Source organism: Chiloscyllium punctatum, chromosome 9 (assembly GCF_047496795.1).
Source record: "Chiloscyllium punctatum isolate Juve2018m chromosome 9, sChiPun1.3, whole genome shotgun sequence".
Lineage (NCBI taxonomy): Eukaryota > Metazoa > Chordata > Chondrichthyes > Orectolobiformes > Hemiscylliidae > Chiloscyllium > Chiloscyllium punctatum.
In genome coordinates this window covers 103,325,348-103,341,461 of record NC_092747.1, presented here as the reverse complement: position 1 = coordinate 103,341,461, position 16,114 = coordinate 103,325,348, and the positions used below count along the sequence as shown (strand labels likewise).

The 16,114-nt window shown below is 42.1% G+C and overlaps 1 protein-coding gene across 1 annotated transcript in view; it reads right to left on the bottom strand.

Moving 5' to 3' along the window:
- Window positions 1-16,114, bottom strand: part of LOC140481572 (kelch-like protein 1) — a 413,097-nt gene that overhangs the window by 118,949 nt on the left and 278,034 nt on the right. The window contains exon 6 of the mRNA XM_072577991.1: window positions 6,307-6,493. Coding sequence (XP_072434092.1) covers window positions 6,307-6,493 — 187 coding nt within the window. The remainder of the gene's footprint in view (window positions 1-6,306; window positions 6,494-16,114) is intronic.

The window sequence follows — 16,114 nt, the reverse complement described above, 5'->3', positions numbered from 1 at the left end:
CCAATCAGTCTGTAATGTCACTGCTCCTTTCAAATAACTAAGCATACACTCAATCCCAGCTGTTCTCTGTGACAGAAAGTTGAGTAGACTAGCACCCTGACTCACAGGTAAGTGAAATTTTGAGCCAAATTTTATTCAAACAGTCCACACACTTTTCAAAGACATTGGCTGCCTCCAGAATCTCAAAAATGCTTCTCCCTAAATCTGTGTCCTTCAATATGAATCCATCAACTGTGCAGAATGTAAATTTACTACCTACACAATCTAGGCCTCTAACAATCTTATAGCTTCAGAAACTGAAATAAAAGTTGCTGGAAAAACACAGTGGTCTGGCATCATCTTTGGAGGGAAAGCAAACTTAATGTTTCAGGTCCAGTGTCCCTTCTTCAGATTAGTCTCTGGACCTGAAATATTAACTCTGCTTTCTCTTCACAGTTGCTGCCAGACCTGCAGCATCTACATTGGTATTATGTTGCTATAATTTGATCCCATTCAGCCTCCTCCTTTTCTTCCAAGTAAAACAATCCTAGCATAGAAAGAAAAACAAAAATTGCTGGAAAAGCTCAGCAGGTCTGATAGCATTTGTAAAGAGAAATCAGAGTTAATGTTTTAGATCTGGTAACCCTTTCTCAGAACTAACTTATATAATCTGTTTTCAAAATTGAACTTTTGTCCACTTCGTGTGAAAATACAGCCCTAGTTAAGCTAATTCATCACTAAGTTTTCAAGCTAACCCAAGCATTTATAATAGGGAAGTACAGTGTTTGCTTTGATTGATTGCAATCTTTATGTAGGTGCAATAATTTATTCTTTCTTTCAACTTTCTCATTCAATGACTCAATGTGTATTTGGACAAGTTTGTAAAATGTGAAGTGAGGTAAAGCTTCTGTTATTGATATTACAGTGAAGCTGTCTGATTGACACACTGATAGGATTCTAAGATAGCCACAGTTTTTCCAAAGCAAATTTGTGTATGTATACTTTTGAGAGCATTATACTTGTATTATCTGACTATCTTCTGTAAAGTACAAATTAAGAGTGGGTCCGGGAAATGCAGGAAGCTAGGGAAGGACTTGAGGGGAGAATTGGGCAGGATAAAAACATGCAAGTGGCAAGGGGACATAAGCGTGGGCTGAGACATAGAAGATCCAAAAGTCTTTACCACAACTGTGACAATGTCTAAAATAATTGAAGCAGGTCTCTTAAACTAACCTGTCCATCAATTGCCTACCTCTGTAATCACCTAATAACTACCTCTGGAGGTGGCAGGCCTGACGACATCTCACGTTAACATCCACAGATGAACATATAGCACAGAACAGCCTTTTAAATGAGATGGATCTGCCAAGTTGGTAAACTTCCCATCTCAGGCTTCTAGCCTCAGTGGCAAATATCTAACCCTCAAGTCTCCTTCAAATCTCATCCACAGGATGGATATTAATATATTCAGTGAAGTTCCTTTGTTCACTATTTTAATTTAGCTGTTAACCTTCTTCCTATTACTGTGCTCACATTTTCTAATCCCACTGCGCCCATTTAATCCTTATTGCCTCAATGCAGTAAATCCAAAATGTCGATATTGTTCTTACTGCCTCTTCCTGATGTCAATGCTGACATGAGTAGTTTGCTCTTCAGTTAGTTACACATTTCCCAGTTTATATTCATCTTTTGTTTGTCTGTCCTGTCAGATAACCTTCCCTCACCCCCCTTGGTACACTTCTTTTTATACATCTTTTAGCAGAGTTTCATTTATATTAATTAAATCCACCATTGGTTGGGAAATGATTCTAATGCATTATTCATTTTTCTATAAACCAGTGAACAACTGAATACTACATACATAATTAACTTTATGAATACACATCAAACTTGCAGCAAATATTCGCTCAAATAAAACAGTTGACAGTAGAGATGACACAAAAAAGTTTCATTCCATAAAAATGCTTCACATCTTTATCATTTTTTTTGCCCTTGGACTGCAGCGGCCAACAATGCTTTCATCCTATCAAATCCCAGTTTGTATAAAGACTTTGGTTTCTTTTTATCAGCTTTTAATTATGGTTCAGGTGTTGGCTAAATTTCCTGATGCATCAAAAACAAGTAGGGCTTCTGGGCTGCAATCTTGCAGTAGCCCTATTTCTGGGCCACAAACATGGGCCCAACATTGGGTGGCACGGTGGCTCAGTGGTTAGCACTACTGCCTCACAGCACCTGGGTCCCAGGTTTGATTCCAGCCTCAAGCAACTGTCTATGTGGAGTTTGCACATTCTCCCTGTGTCTGCGTGGGTTTCCTCTGGGTGCTCCGGTTTTCTCCCACAATCCAAAGATGTGCAGGCCAGGTGAATTGGCCATGCTAAATTGTCCATAGTGCTAGGTGCATTAGTCAGAGGGGTGTGGGTTACTCTTCGGAGGGTCAGTGTGGACTTGTTGGGCCAAAAGGCCTGTTTCCACACTGTAGGGAATCTAATCTAATCTAACCCTCGCATCCTCCAGATGTGTGTCACAACTGTTTGAACAGATTGATTAAAAATATCTATCACAAACAAGTGATAGAAATTTAAGGATAGAAATTCTTGGTGTTACAAGCAGGTGAACATGAGAGCCTGGACTCTCCTCTCAATTGCATTTATTATGTCAAGCATCTAGTAGTTTCTGGTACATGATGGTGGCGGAGTAACAGGGCTGTGAGTGGGCTCTTACCCAATGCCCAGCACTCCAATCTGCTTCCCAACTTTGTTTTAGTTTGCTTCTGCACATTTCTTTCACTTTATTTTCAATTGGTTTTGGCAGGCCACATACGGAGTGGTGGACGTGGTTTCTCCTGGTAACAGGAGGCTGTGGCAATTGGGGTCACTCTCCCTGTGATTGCAGGCAGCTGCAGTGGGGTCACTCTCCCTGTGATAGGAGACTGCAGCAGTGAGATCACTCTCCTGGCAACAGGAGACAGTGGCAGTGGCAGTGGAAGTGGAAGTGGCGGTGGCGGTGGCGGTGGCGGTGGCGTCACTCTCCCTGTGATAGGAGGCAGCAGCAGTGAGGTCACTCTTCCTGTGATAGGAGGCAGTGGCAGTGAGGTCACTCTCCTGGCAACAGGAGGCAGTGGCAGTGAGGTCACTCTCCTGGCAACAGGAGGCAGCGGCAGTGAGGTCACTCTCTCTGTGACAGGACGCAGTGGCAGTGAGGTCACTCTCTCTGTGATAGGAGGCAGCGGCAGTGAGGTCACTCTCCTGGCAACAGGAGGCAGCGGCAGTGAGGTCACTCTCCTGGCAACAGGAGGCAGTGGCAGTGGGGTCACTCTCTCTGTGACAGGACGCAGTGGCAGTGAGGTCACTCTCTCTGTGATAGGAGGCAGCGGCAGTGAGGTCACTCTCCTGGCAACAGGAGGCAGCGGCAGTGAGGTCACTCTCCTGGCAACAGGAGGCAGCGGCAGTGAGGTCACTCTCTCTGTGACAGGACGCAGTGGCAGTGAGGTCACTCTCTCTGTGATAGGAGGCAGCGGCAGTGAGGTCACTCTCCTGGCAACAGGAGGCAGTGGCAGTGAGGTCACTCTCCTGGCAACAGGAGGCAGCGGCAGTGAGGTCACTCTCTCTGTGACAGGACGCAGTGGCAGTGAGGTCACTCTCTCTGTGATAGGAGGCAGCGGCAGTGAGGTCACTCTCCTGGCAACAGGAGGCAGCGGCAGTGAGGTCACTCTCCTGGCAACAGGAGGCAGTGGCAGTGGGGTCACTGTCCTGGTGATAGGAGGCAGTGCCAGTAAGATTACTGCCCTGGCAATAGGAGGCAACAGCAGCGAGGTCACTCTCCCTGTGATAGGAGGCAGCAGCAGTGGGGTCATTCTTCCGGCAATAGGAGGCAGCTGCAATGAATGCATTCTCCTGCCATTCGGGGTCTGTGGCAATGGCAGCAAGGTCATGGTTCTATCATTCAGAGCTGGCAGCAGTGAGGTCATTCTCCTGGTGTTTGGGGCCTGTGACAGCAGCAGTGACGTTGTTCTTTTGGCAGCAGCTGCAAAGCTTCTCCAAGAACCAAGGACAGTGGTGCCAGTGGCAGTGAACTCTCCAAGATAGCGGCGCCGGTAAAGTGACATCTGCAGTCAAAGTGGGACGCGTGGCCCAGCGGCCTAGTTTGGCAGCAGAGTCAGGGAATCTTTGCTGAGGAGTGAGTGTGCGCCAAGCGGCAAAGAGATGGCACCTAACATGACTGCTACGTTAAGAGGGTCCAGCACAAGTAGTGGAGTTGTCCCTTGAGGGTTGGTGCCAGCACATACAGGGTCAGAAAGACTGATATTCTGAACTTTTTACTTCTTTATTTTTCTAACTTATTCCTATGATCCATAATGCTGGGCTATTTATTTTTTTATTTTCCTGATTTTTTTTTTGTTTTCTAAAAATTTGATCTTAGGTATCTGTACCTAAATACCTTTGTATCTAAGATGGCACTACAATGCTGCAACTGTAAACTTTTCACTGTGCTTATTTGAGTATATGTGACAATAAAGCTAATTGAATTCATTCAATTGAGCACCTTGCCTTTAGCCCAAACACACTCCCAACCACAATTTCCCATCAACACATTGGCATAACTGCTAAACATATATGCACATGATGTTCAAACCATGTCAAGTCTCCACGGTATTTTGAGGCAGTGTTAAAAAAATGCTAGAAGCAATAACCCCATCCAACAATCCTAGCTTGGCTCCAAAAGTAGCCTCAACTCCAGACTTGATCATATTTCTTTCATCCAAGTGAATGTATCACCGTTGTAGATTTCTACTAATTGTGCTCCTTTATAAGGAGTTGAGGTGGCTCCAAAACATAAGCTGAGACATTTGGATGCTATTACACTATCTGGGGTAGCTTTAAAGTTGGAAATATTTTTAAAAGTATATATTCTGCTGAGGAACACATTGTTGTACTCTTTTGTTTTTTGCAAACATTACAATCATTCAACAAGGATTTGTAGAACAATAATTTAGGTTTGTATTTGAAAATAAATCCCTCTGCAGGCAACAATAACTGGAAGGTTGTAAAGACACATCTGATCTGTGGGACTACTGCTGTCTTTATTCACCAGAATTGTGGATCTATATATTGCAACCTGTCTTGTGTTGGGTAGTGATGGTCAACAGCTTAAGGAACATACCCATAGAAGTATATCACAATACTCACCACTGTGCTGGAATCCGGTGAAAAAAGTCATTTTGTATATCAGAGAATCCCTACAGCATGGAAACAGGACATTGGCCCAACAAGTCCACACCAACCTTCTGAGGCCATCCCATCCAGAACCATCCCAATAACCCTGCATTTTCCATGGCTAACGTGTCTAACCTATATATCCCTGAACTCAGTGGCCACTTTAGCATGGCCACCAGCCTCCCCCCAACTTGCACATCAGGAGGAAACTGGAGCACCCAGCAGAAATCTGCGCAGATATGGGGAGAACATGCACATGGACAGTTACCTGAGGCTGGAATCAAATCCAGATACTGTGAGGCAGTAGTGCTAACAACTGAATCACTGTGCCATTTTAAATATTTATTAGATTAGATTAGATTACCTACAGTGTGGAAACAGGCCCTTCGGCCCAACAAGTCCACATCGACCCTCCGAAGAGCAACCCATCCAGACCCATTCCCTTACATCTTACACGATGGGCAATTTAGCATGACCAATTCACCTAACCTGCACATTTTTGGACTGTGGGAGGATTAGATTAGATTACTTACAGTGTGGAAACAGGCCCTTCGGCCCAACAAGTCCACACCGCCCCGCCGAAGCGCAACCCACCCATACCCCTACGTCTACCCCTTACCTAACACTACGGGCAATTTAGCATGGCCAATTCACCTAACCTGCACATCTTTGGACTGTGGGAGGAAACCAGAGCATGCGGAGGAAACCCACGCAGACACGGGGAGAATGTGCAAACTCCACACAGTCAGTTGCCTGAGGCGGGAATTGAACCCAGGTCTCTGGCGCTGTGAGGCAGCAGTGCTAACCACTGTGCCACTGTGCCATCCATTGCCACCGTGCTGCCCATCATGTGAAATAACAGAATTCAGAGATACAGGATTAACATTATGCTTTTATTCCATTTTCTGTCCAACCATAACTGTAGCGGACACAAGATTTTAATCTGAAAATGTTCAGATCTTTCATTGTACCTGTGCAGCCAAAATGCATTCACTGGCCACATTCTGTGCTGCAGGTTTCAATGTTAAGTATTCATCCACTAATATTACTGATTATAATTTCTGGCCTTAAACAACCATTATTTTAACTGACACATCTGCACCAAGAAGCCTACCTTTATTAGCATCCATCCCTCCAACAGCGTACAGAGATCCTACAGTAGACTTTCGAGGCCTAGTCCTTGGACTCTGCATTAAAGGTCGTCTCTCTGGTAACAGATGGTACTTCATCGCTTCAAGAATAAGTTTTTGGCATTCCAGGTCATCTTTGAAGAGGGCATTATTTTCAAGGTCTGCCAAAAGCTATAAAACAATAATTAGTAAATAAACAAATTCAGGTAACAGATTACGAGGTTTGGTAACAACTGTTCATAATATATATGGAAAAGGGGCAATTCTGGAAGGAGTTCAAAATAATTTAACTGAACAGTTCTGATGAAATTGTAAAGTTAAACTATTTAGGATGTAGGTTTGCTCGCTAAGCTGTAGGTTTGATATCCAGACGTTTCATTACCTGGCTAGGTAACATCATCAATGGCAGCCTCCAAGTGAAGCGAAGCTGTTGTCTCCTGCTTTCTATTTATATCTTTCTCCTGGATGGGGTTCCTGGGGTTTGTGGTGATGTCATTTCCTGTTCATTTTCTGAGGGGTTGAGAGATGGCATCTAGAGCTATGTGTTTGTTTATGGCATTGTGGTTGGAGTGCCAGGCCTCTGGCATGTCTTTGCTTAGCCTGTCCCAGGATAGGTGTGTTATCTATCTAGATGCCATCTATCAACCCCTCAGAAAACGAACAGGAAATGACATCACCACAAACCCCAGGAACCCCATCCAGGAGAAAGATATAAATAGAAAGCAGGAGATAACAGCTTTGCTTAACTTGGAGGTCACCACTGATGATGTTACCTCGCCAGCTAATGAGACGTCTGGATATCAAACCTACAGCTCAGCGAGCAAATCTACACCCTAAACCTCAACCTGAGCTATGAACCTTCACAAACCTTGCAGTTAAACTATTTTCAATGCCATCAGAACTTCAAGGTTAAATTTAGCCTTATAGCGTCCTCTATGGCATATTTTATTTCCAAACCACACATCGTATTTTTGAGGTGCAATAATTCAACTGACAATATATATCTTCAAATTACAGTGCAAATGATATTGTGAATTGCAACCAATTGGTAATGAAAGATGTGAGAAGAAAGAATAATTACAGGTTCCAATCTGCTGCATAATATTGTATATTTTAAGGGCATCAGTTTCTCCTTTAAGCAGTCTGAGCATCTTCCTTTTATCACAGCTGACCCATCTTGCACTTTATCTCAAACAAAAAACAAAGAACTGTGGATGCTGGAAATCAGAAACAAAATCAGAAATTGTTGGAAAAACTCAGTAGGTCTGGCAGCATCCACAAAGAGAAACAGAGTTAACTTTTTGGGTCCAGTGACACTTCTCTAGAACCTGAAGAAGTTTTGAAGAAGAGTCACTGGACGCAAAATGTTAATCCTGCTTTCTCTCCATAGATGCTGCCAGAGCTGCTGAGTTTACCCAGCAATTTCTGATTGTGTTGCCTTTTATCAACTTAAAAGATTACTCGATTCAGGAATGTTACAATAGCATCACCTTGGGATCCGAACAGGATACCTTATATCTTCTTTAGCTGTGCTTCTTCCATCTCCACCAAGACAGATCAGACATGAATATCTCAAATGACAAAACCAAACCAATCTCAAACATCTCTGTGAACACCTAGCAGCTACCAAGCTCACTTACTCCAGCCACTGAGGATAACACTGAAAAATCATGAGTATAAATCATAACTCTAGACCAGCTAAACCACCACCCCAAAGCAAAATATCAGAGCAACAAATACTCAGTACAAACTCAGTGACAGAGCCTTCAAGTTGTTCACAACTTATTTCAATTATGTCAGCAAACCTTCATGGAATGCTATAAAGTAAGATATTAAGAGATGAAAGGAGTAGGAGTCATGATGGCTGAGGCAACGTTGACGAGAGCACATTTGGTAAATATTGAGAACTGGAAATACATTAAGTGAAAAGGGCATTAGATCACATTTATGAGAATCTGCCATATGGTTCTTACTTTTAGCCAGCAAAGACTGCTTAACAGGAATAACTTTTGGCCCTTCAATTTGTTCAGCAGTTGTTTGTGAAAGTCTGTCCTCTTTTTCACTTCTTACTTATTTTTGCCTCTTTCCTTGGCAGTTTTGAAGTTTGTCGTAGATTACAATGATCTCTGAGGTTTTGGTGGCGTGTATTATAAGATAACCTCTGATCTGTCCTTTAAGAGAAGTTCTGGACTTTGTGGTGAGTATTCAACAATGGTCCTGGTGAATGTGCAGATTTTGTTTCTGTTTGCTGTTGTTCATTTCAAAATGTCAGGAGTAAGAGATGAAGAGCAAACACATCTTTGTAATTTTCTCTGAAAACAAAACCACAAGCAAGCTCTGATGATCAATCTCGGCTGGAAACATTAGCTTGCTCTGTCTCCATGGATGTTGCCTGACCTGCTATAACTTTCAGCACTTTTGTTTTCAGTTTGTGATTTTCACCTCCATTACTGTCCTTCACCAGACTGAGTTCATTCATACTTTGAACAACTTCTCCTTTAACTCATCTTAGTTTCTCCAAGTCAAAGGTATGGACATGGGTACCACCCACTACTGGATTAGTGGTGCTGGAAGAGCACAGCAGTTCAGGCAGCATCCAACGAGCAGCGAAATCGATGTTTCAGGCAAAAGCCCTTCATCAGGAATAAAGGCAGTGAGCCTGAAGCGTGGAGAGATAAGCTAGAGGAGGGTGGGGGTGGGGAGAGAGTAGCATAGAATACAATGGGTGAGTGGGGGAGGAGATGAAGGTGATAGGTCAGCTCTGCCTGCCACTTTGTGGGAGATGTGGTACATTCCTTGTTATAGTCCTACTCAGGCCCCCACCCACAACTCTTTCTCCAATATATTGAAGCTGTCTTAAGTCTTTCTTCCTGCTTTTGTCCAGAATTGGAAAAAAAATCATGTTTTTCTTCCCATTTCCAGTCTTCTGCAATGTTTTCTTTCTTTGTTTCAGATTTCCAGCATCCAAAGTCTATTGCTTTTATTAGATACAGTGCAACCCATTCTTCAATCCAGCCCATCTTGAAACAGACAGTCAGCCGTTTGAAGATGGGGTACTGATGCATTGATCAATCTGGAATGGGGGGTTGCTGGCATTACACTCAGAGTGTCCCACACAATCCTAGCTTGTTGTCGGTTCTGAAGGAGACTAGTGAGCTGGGAAAGCAGAGGCAGTCTTCCAGGCAGGAAGATCATGACATTGAGCAGAAGGAACACAACCTTTTGCATGTTAGTGTATAGCAGCATCAGGCATTACAAGCCAAGACAGAATTTATTGTGTGTTTGATATCACTAAGAGTCTAGCAATTAGCCTGTTTTGTTGGGTGACTAATTCAAATTTACCACTTTAGTTGCCAGTGGACTTTATTGTTTTCACTGCTGTTTAAAAGGCTTGGTTCCCTTGGCACTAAATGGCTTTTTTAGACTTAGTGTTCTGATGGTTTCTCTGGAGGGATTTCTGGTAAAGAGATGTTTCCTACATAACAGCTGGTCAGCTCTGTAGACCTTCTGGGTGTTAGCTAGTCAGAAGGTTTTATTGACAGTTCCTTGAAAAAAATATTTTTTGAATTCTTTTCTTCTCAATCTGATTCTATTCCTTAAGCTTTCCTCCTGCCATGATTCTTTAGGCAGTGTATCCCACAGCTGGCATCCTTTTTATTGTGTGGTCCGATGCCTCACAAAGAGTTTAGATTCAAGGAAGACTGGTCAAAGAGAAGGAAAAATGAAAAACTTCTACTGGCTTAGACTTCTGTGTAAAACTATTTATTAAATTTTAATATAAAAAACTGTTATACATGGTAATCATAGATATAGCAGGCCGTGATTTTATAGTTAGATTGTGTAAGGAATAATAGATCTTCTTCATAAATTCATGCCCATTTGCTCTCAAGACTCTCCATCATTCTAGTGTGTAGTCTAACCCAAGATAGAATAGGCTGTCATGTTCTCACTCTTCCTATACAGTGCTTTTGATGCTCAGTGATGTGCAGCTCTGTGATTTAATTGCCAAGTATTGCAGGACCTTGAAATCCTTGTACAAAACTGTTCTCATCTAGAAAGATGGACTGTCTTAAATAGAGACAATCTTCACGTGGATGAAACATTGTATTTCAGGAATGGTATTAAACCCTGCAGATGCCTGAATGGCTGCGAGTGACAATAAAATTTTAGATTTTAAGTAATGCTGACCTCTGGAAAATAATACTTGCCCATGGGAAAGTAATGACGTTGTTTGACCTAGCAAACAGTACATCAATGTTAAACATTCACTAGCTACAAATTGATTAATGTTCACTGTGAGAGCCTGGAATTAGCTGGAGATGTCGAAATCCTGGGAGAAATAGGTTAAATAATCCAACTCCATGTTAGGGACAGTGGCTTTCATCAGTTTATAATAGTTGATTCTGACATCTAAAGTAAAAGTGTTATACCACGTTAAGATTAAACACGTATTTTAGTCCTCACCAGTTATAAGCTGTGGTTCATAAAACAGCTATCACGGTTCTAAACTCTGAATTATTATCTTAAACCTCTCCGTGTTTGTTACCAAATTACTTTTGAAGCATTTGTCAAAATCTAATACTTCATTGCTCAGTTTTAGGAACTTTTGGCTGGATCCTGCTTCATCTCTGATGAATGTCTTTGTAAAGCAATTTGTTCAAGGCATGGTTTATGTTATAAGGCTTTACTACTGTTCTTGATTCAGTAACAGTTGGAAACACCTTAAATGGACAATAACCATTGCAGTAATTCTTCCCATGATAGAAAAATGTATATTTTTCATTTGTGACTCTAAACATTCCAACATCAGTTTTCCCTAGTCAGTAGTTTCAGTTTTGTGTGTAAGGATTGATATAGCAGGCTGGGTCTTACCCAAAATAGCAAAGTTTGTGAAGGTTTGTAGCTCAGGATGAGATTTAGGGTGTAGGTTTGCTCACTGAGCTGTAGGTTTGATATCCAGACGTTTCATTACCTGGCTAGGTAACATCATCAGTGGCGACCTCCAAGTGAAGCCACTGATGGCTTCACTTGGAGGTCGCCACTGATGATGTTACCTCGCCAGGTAATGAAACGTCTGGATATCAAACCTACAGCTCAGCGAGCAAACCTACACCCCACACCCTCCCCTCCCCCCCTTACCCAAAATAGATTAAGTGTCAATTTTGTTGAGTTCCATGGGGGTTTTATTTTCACAAGGTTTGCCAGGATTTCTCACACTGACATCCCAAACTCACCTCATTAGCCATGCATCACACTCCAAAGCACCCTACTTCTCCTATTGTCCCACTTTCATACGTGTAAGTTCTCACACCGTCATGGTACCTGGGATCACTGGGACTGTCATTATCTATGAACTCTAACTGTATACTTGATCAAGAATTGGCAGTCCAGAGTGCATGTTGTGGGACAGGAATCACAAAGCAATGTTTCTTAGGGCACTTAGGCAGTATGGTTGACACTTCACTGCACATGGAACTGCACATTCCTACATCTATCACTGTTTAAGCACAAATCCACACTTTGTCCTTAGTCACATCCAATCTTTTTACCCTGTCTAGTCCACTGCCACTTTTTCCCAATATCCACTGTCCCCAACATCTTATTGTTCAATGCAGAACTATCACATACAAGAAAGCCTTCAAATGCTACAAGCTGTTGACTTTTATTCACCAATAATAAAACTGAACAAAAAAATGAAACAACTTTACTCTCGGAACAGGTTGCTTACCTTTTGAGCAACAATAATGTTGTAGTCAAACGAGTTGCCACTGCACACAGCTCACACTTATTGGAACTGGCTGTCAAACAGTTCTTCCTGACCTGTGCTGCCTGACCCTGTTGTGCTCCATTTTGCAGAAGGTGATGTTCCTCCTGCTCAAAGTTCTCATCCTCCTCCTCGTAGACTGCTCCCTCTGTCCCTGTTCACCAACCTCCATCACATCCCTTCTTTCCCTGCTCCAGTTCTGCAAAGCATGGCATACTAGTAATATGTGGCCCATTTAGTCTGAAGTGAATGAGAAGGCACCACCACACTGAACCAAACATTGGAATTTCATTTTCAGGAGACCTATCGTCTACTCCTCATGGCACTGACCAATAGTGGGCTTTCTACCTCATACAAAATACTGAAGAAGGCTCAAAGAACTGAAGAAAACTTACACTGGACTCAAGTGTTGACTCTGTTTCTCTCTCCATAGGTGTTGCCTGACTTGCTGAGTTTCTCCAGTAATCTCTATACTTGCTTGCATTATATTTAACCCTTATCTTCAGTCAAAGGGTTGCATAACAAAATCATCAGCCATGTCTGCAGAAGGTATCCTTTGCCCACTAATCATCCAATGAAGGCATCTGACACCTCAAATGCAGCAATAGCACAAGATCTCTCAAGGGTATTGGCATCATGGCAGCTCCCAGAGACTGAATGTGATACTTCTATTTATTATGTATCCTTACTCATTCATTTATCCTGAGCATAAATTGCACTTTTATGATAAGAATGTGATGCCACTAGCATAGGTAGATTCAGCATTAAATCATAAAACAATGACATATCAGCAAGCTATTATATGGCATGAACACATGAATCAGAAAGAGACTGGTATACAAGGAAACCCACATCTCCTTGTACCTTCCCCTTTTTCTAATCTGTCACCATTCAGATAATAATCTGCCCTCCTGTTTTTTGCTAGCAAAATGGAGGTCCTCACATTTATCCACATTATACTTCATCTGTCCACTCATTCAACTTTCAAAATCACACTGACGTATCTCTGCATCTTCCTCACAGCTCACCCTCCCACCCAGCATTGTGCCATGTGCAAACTTGGAAATATTACATTTATTTCGGAAAATAAAAAAATGCGGGAAATAACAGTAGGTGAGGCAGCATCCATGGAGAGAGAGCAAGCTAACATTTTGAGTCCAGATGAGTCTTCATCAGAGTCCATTACATTTAATTCTCTCATCTACATCATTGATGTATTTATGAATAGTTGGGGTACAAGCACTGATCTCTGTGGTAGCCCACCAGTCACTGGCTGCCACGAGAGAAAAAAAACCTGTTTACTCCTACTCTTTGTTTCCTCTCTACCACCAATTCTCTAGCCGTGTCAGTACACCACTCCCTATTCCATGTGCTTTAATTTTATATGTTAATCTCTTATGTTGGACCTTATCAAAACCTTGAAAATCCAAGTAAACTACATCCACTATTATTAATTACCAGTATAAACTGACTGTTATTGTTAATTTCTGTTTCAGCAGATCAAGCCATTAATCAAAATCAGGCACATGGTTCTGCTTTCACATCAGTTAAGAACCAAGAAACAAAGTAGCACAGGGAAAGACAGACCCTGTTGGTGTCATAGTGTTATAATGGGCACAGGTGAAGCAGCGTGAGTTGCTTTATTACTATGATCACTTCCTGACAGAGGCAAAAGACCAATTTGCTCCAGGTGTTGCTTTAACGAGTTTTTTTTCCAAAATAGCCCTTTTCTTCTGCCTCTTCTAACTTTTTTTTATTGCAGTGAGAATCTTTGATTTCTCTTCAGGTGTGCAATGAAATTATCACAAGCAACAGATGTACCATGCTAAAAAAAACCTCATTCTGAATTGTAGCAAGGACCTGAGGATATAATGATACCGGAATAGATGGAATACTGGATTTCGAGTACAGATATTGATATGTATAAAGATATCTGTTCAGGTCACCATTCCTCATGATACTGGATTCCAGGGATGGTTGGGAAAGTGTAAAATCAGTCAGTTCAGACTTGGCCTTAATTTGTAAAGAGGTTTATGCTTGGATCACACTTTCACACATAGCAACTACTTCTCATTAGTTTCTTACTTTGAATACAAACTTAATTGATTTTAGTTATCCAAACGTATGAAGGGATATAGGACATGAGATGGGTTGATGTTATAAATGATCAGGGAGTCCAAACTAGGTGTCACATTTTGAAGGATTTGGGGAAGGCCATTTAGGATAGAAATGAGAAGTATCGTCTTCACCCAAAAAGTAGTGAGCTTGTGGAATTGCTGCTACAGGAAACAGTTGAGGGAAAAACATTGTTTTCAAGAAGGGGATAGATGCAGTTCTTAAACCTAAAAGGATCCAAGGGTATGTGGAGAAAACAGGGTACTGAGTTGGGTGATCAGTCATGATCAAACGGATTTGGAGATGACTATTACCTGATGAAGGAGCTCCGAAAGCTAGTGCTGCCAATTAAACCTGTTGGACTATAACCTGGTGTTGTGTGATTTTTAACATGATTATATTGAATGTTATGCTTCTAAGTTTCCCTTTTCTGACTAATTTGTACATTCTATTTGGGTATCTTGCTGATATTTGATTACATTTTGTGCTTTGATACTGAATGTATAAATGCTGTTGGAACCACATTCTAAGCATAAAAGTGCCATTTGAGCTCAGGGTAAATGAATAACAATACTTAAACAGTTCCACATTCAATCTCTGTTGGCTTCATCAGAAATTAGAGTGTATTTAAAAAGTGTGACTAAATCTGTTACTTCTCCTCTGTGCTTCTGCATCAAATGAGCAGGTGTTCTGGCATCTGGCAGCCATCTGGGAGTTTGATGGCACTGTTTCTCCACACTATGGTGTTCACTCTGCGAATCCTAAATTTCTACTAGCCACATCTGGTGCTGTTAGGCTTCTGTCACGTCTGGCAGAGGTAACTGATGACCCAGATGTGACACTTTCTCATCATGCCTGATCCATAACTCACACAGGCTTGCTGTTGTCTGCTTCCTCATCATATCAAATGGTCTGTCTATGAGTTGAATTTAGGACAACATAGAATTTTGTGGTTATTGGGTTCCAGGTTAACTCAGCCTTGTCTCCAAATAGGAGACAGTGAGGTCTGCAGATGCTGGAGATCAGAGTTGAGAGTGTGTTGCTGGAAAAGCACAGCAGGCAGAATCCGAGGAACAGTAAAATCGATGTTTCGGGCCGGAGCCCTTCATCAGGAATGTATTTCTGATACGCAATTTCATCTGTAATGAAGACTAAGGCAGATGAACATGCATGAAAGATGTTCACACTCTGCTCATGCCCTGTGCCCCTGCAGTAGTTAGGAATGTAAGAGTTAAGCACAAGAGTCTTGACCCTTCCAGCTTATTCGGTGATTCATTAAGATCATTTTAGGGTGGCACATTGGCTCAGTGGTTAGCACTGCTGCCTCACAGCGCCAGGGACCTGAGTTCCATTCTCGCCTCGGGCGAATGTGTGGAGTTTGCACATTCTCCCAGTGTCTGCACGCGTTTCCTAAAGGTGCTCCGGTTTCGTCCCACAATCCAAAGATGTGCAGGTCAGGTGAATTGGCCGTGCTAAATTGTCCATAGTGTTCAGGGTAAATGTAGGGGAATGGGCCTAGGTGGGTTACTCTTCAGAAGGTCGGTGTGGACTTGTTGGACCGAAGGGCCTGTTTCCATAGTGTAGGTAATCTAATATAATCATGGTTGACCTGGTTTGGCCCAACTCAATTTCGTACCTGCCCCTCATAATCCTTGACTGTTGTGTCTATCAAAAATTGAACCTTCAACAAATTCCACAAACCAGTCTCAACTGTCCTTAGAAGATAATTCCACATATCAATGACCATTTGAGAGAGAAGAAAAATCCTCCTGTACTTCAAATGAAGGTCTTCTATTTTTAACCTAAATTCCCCAATTGTAGTCTCCCCTACAAAAGGAGATGCCCTCCTGGCATTCACCATACCAAGTACCCTCGGAATCCTATACCTTTTAATAGGATCACCTCTCATTTTT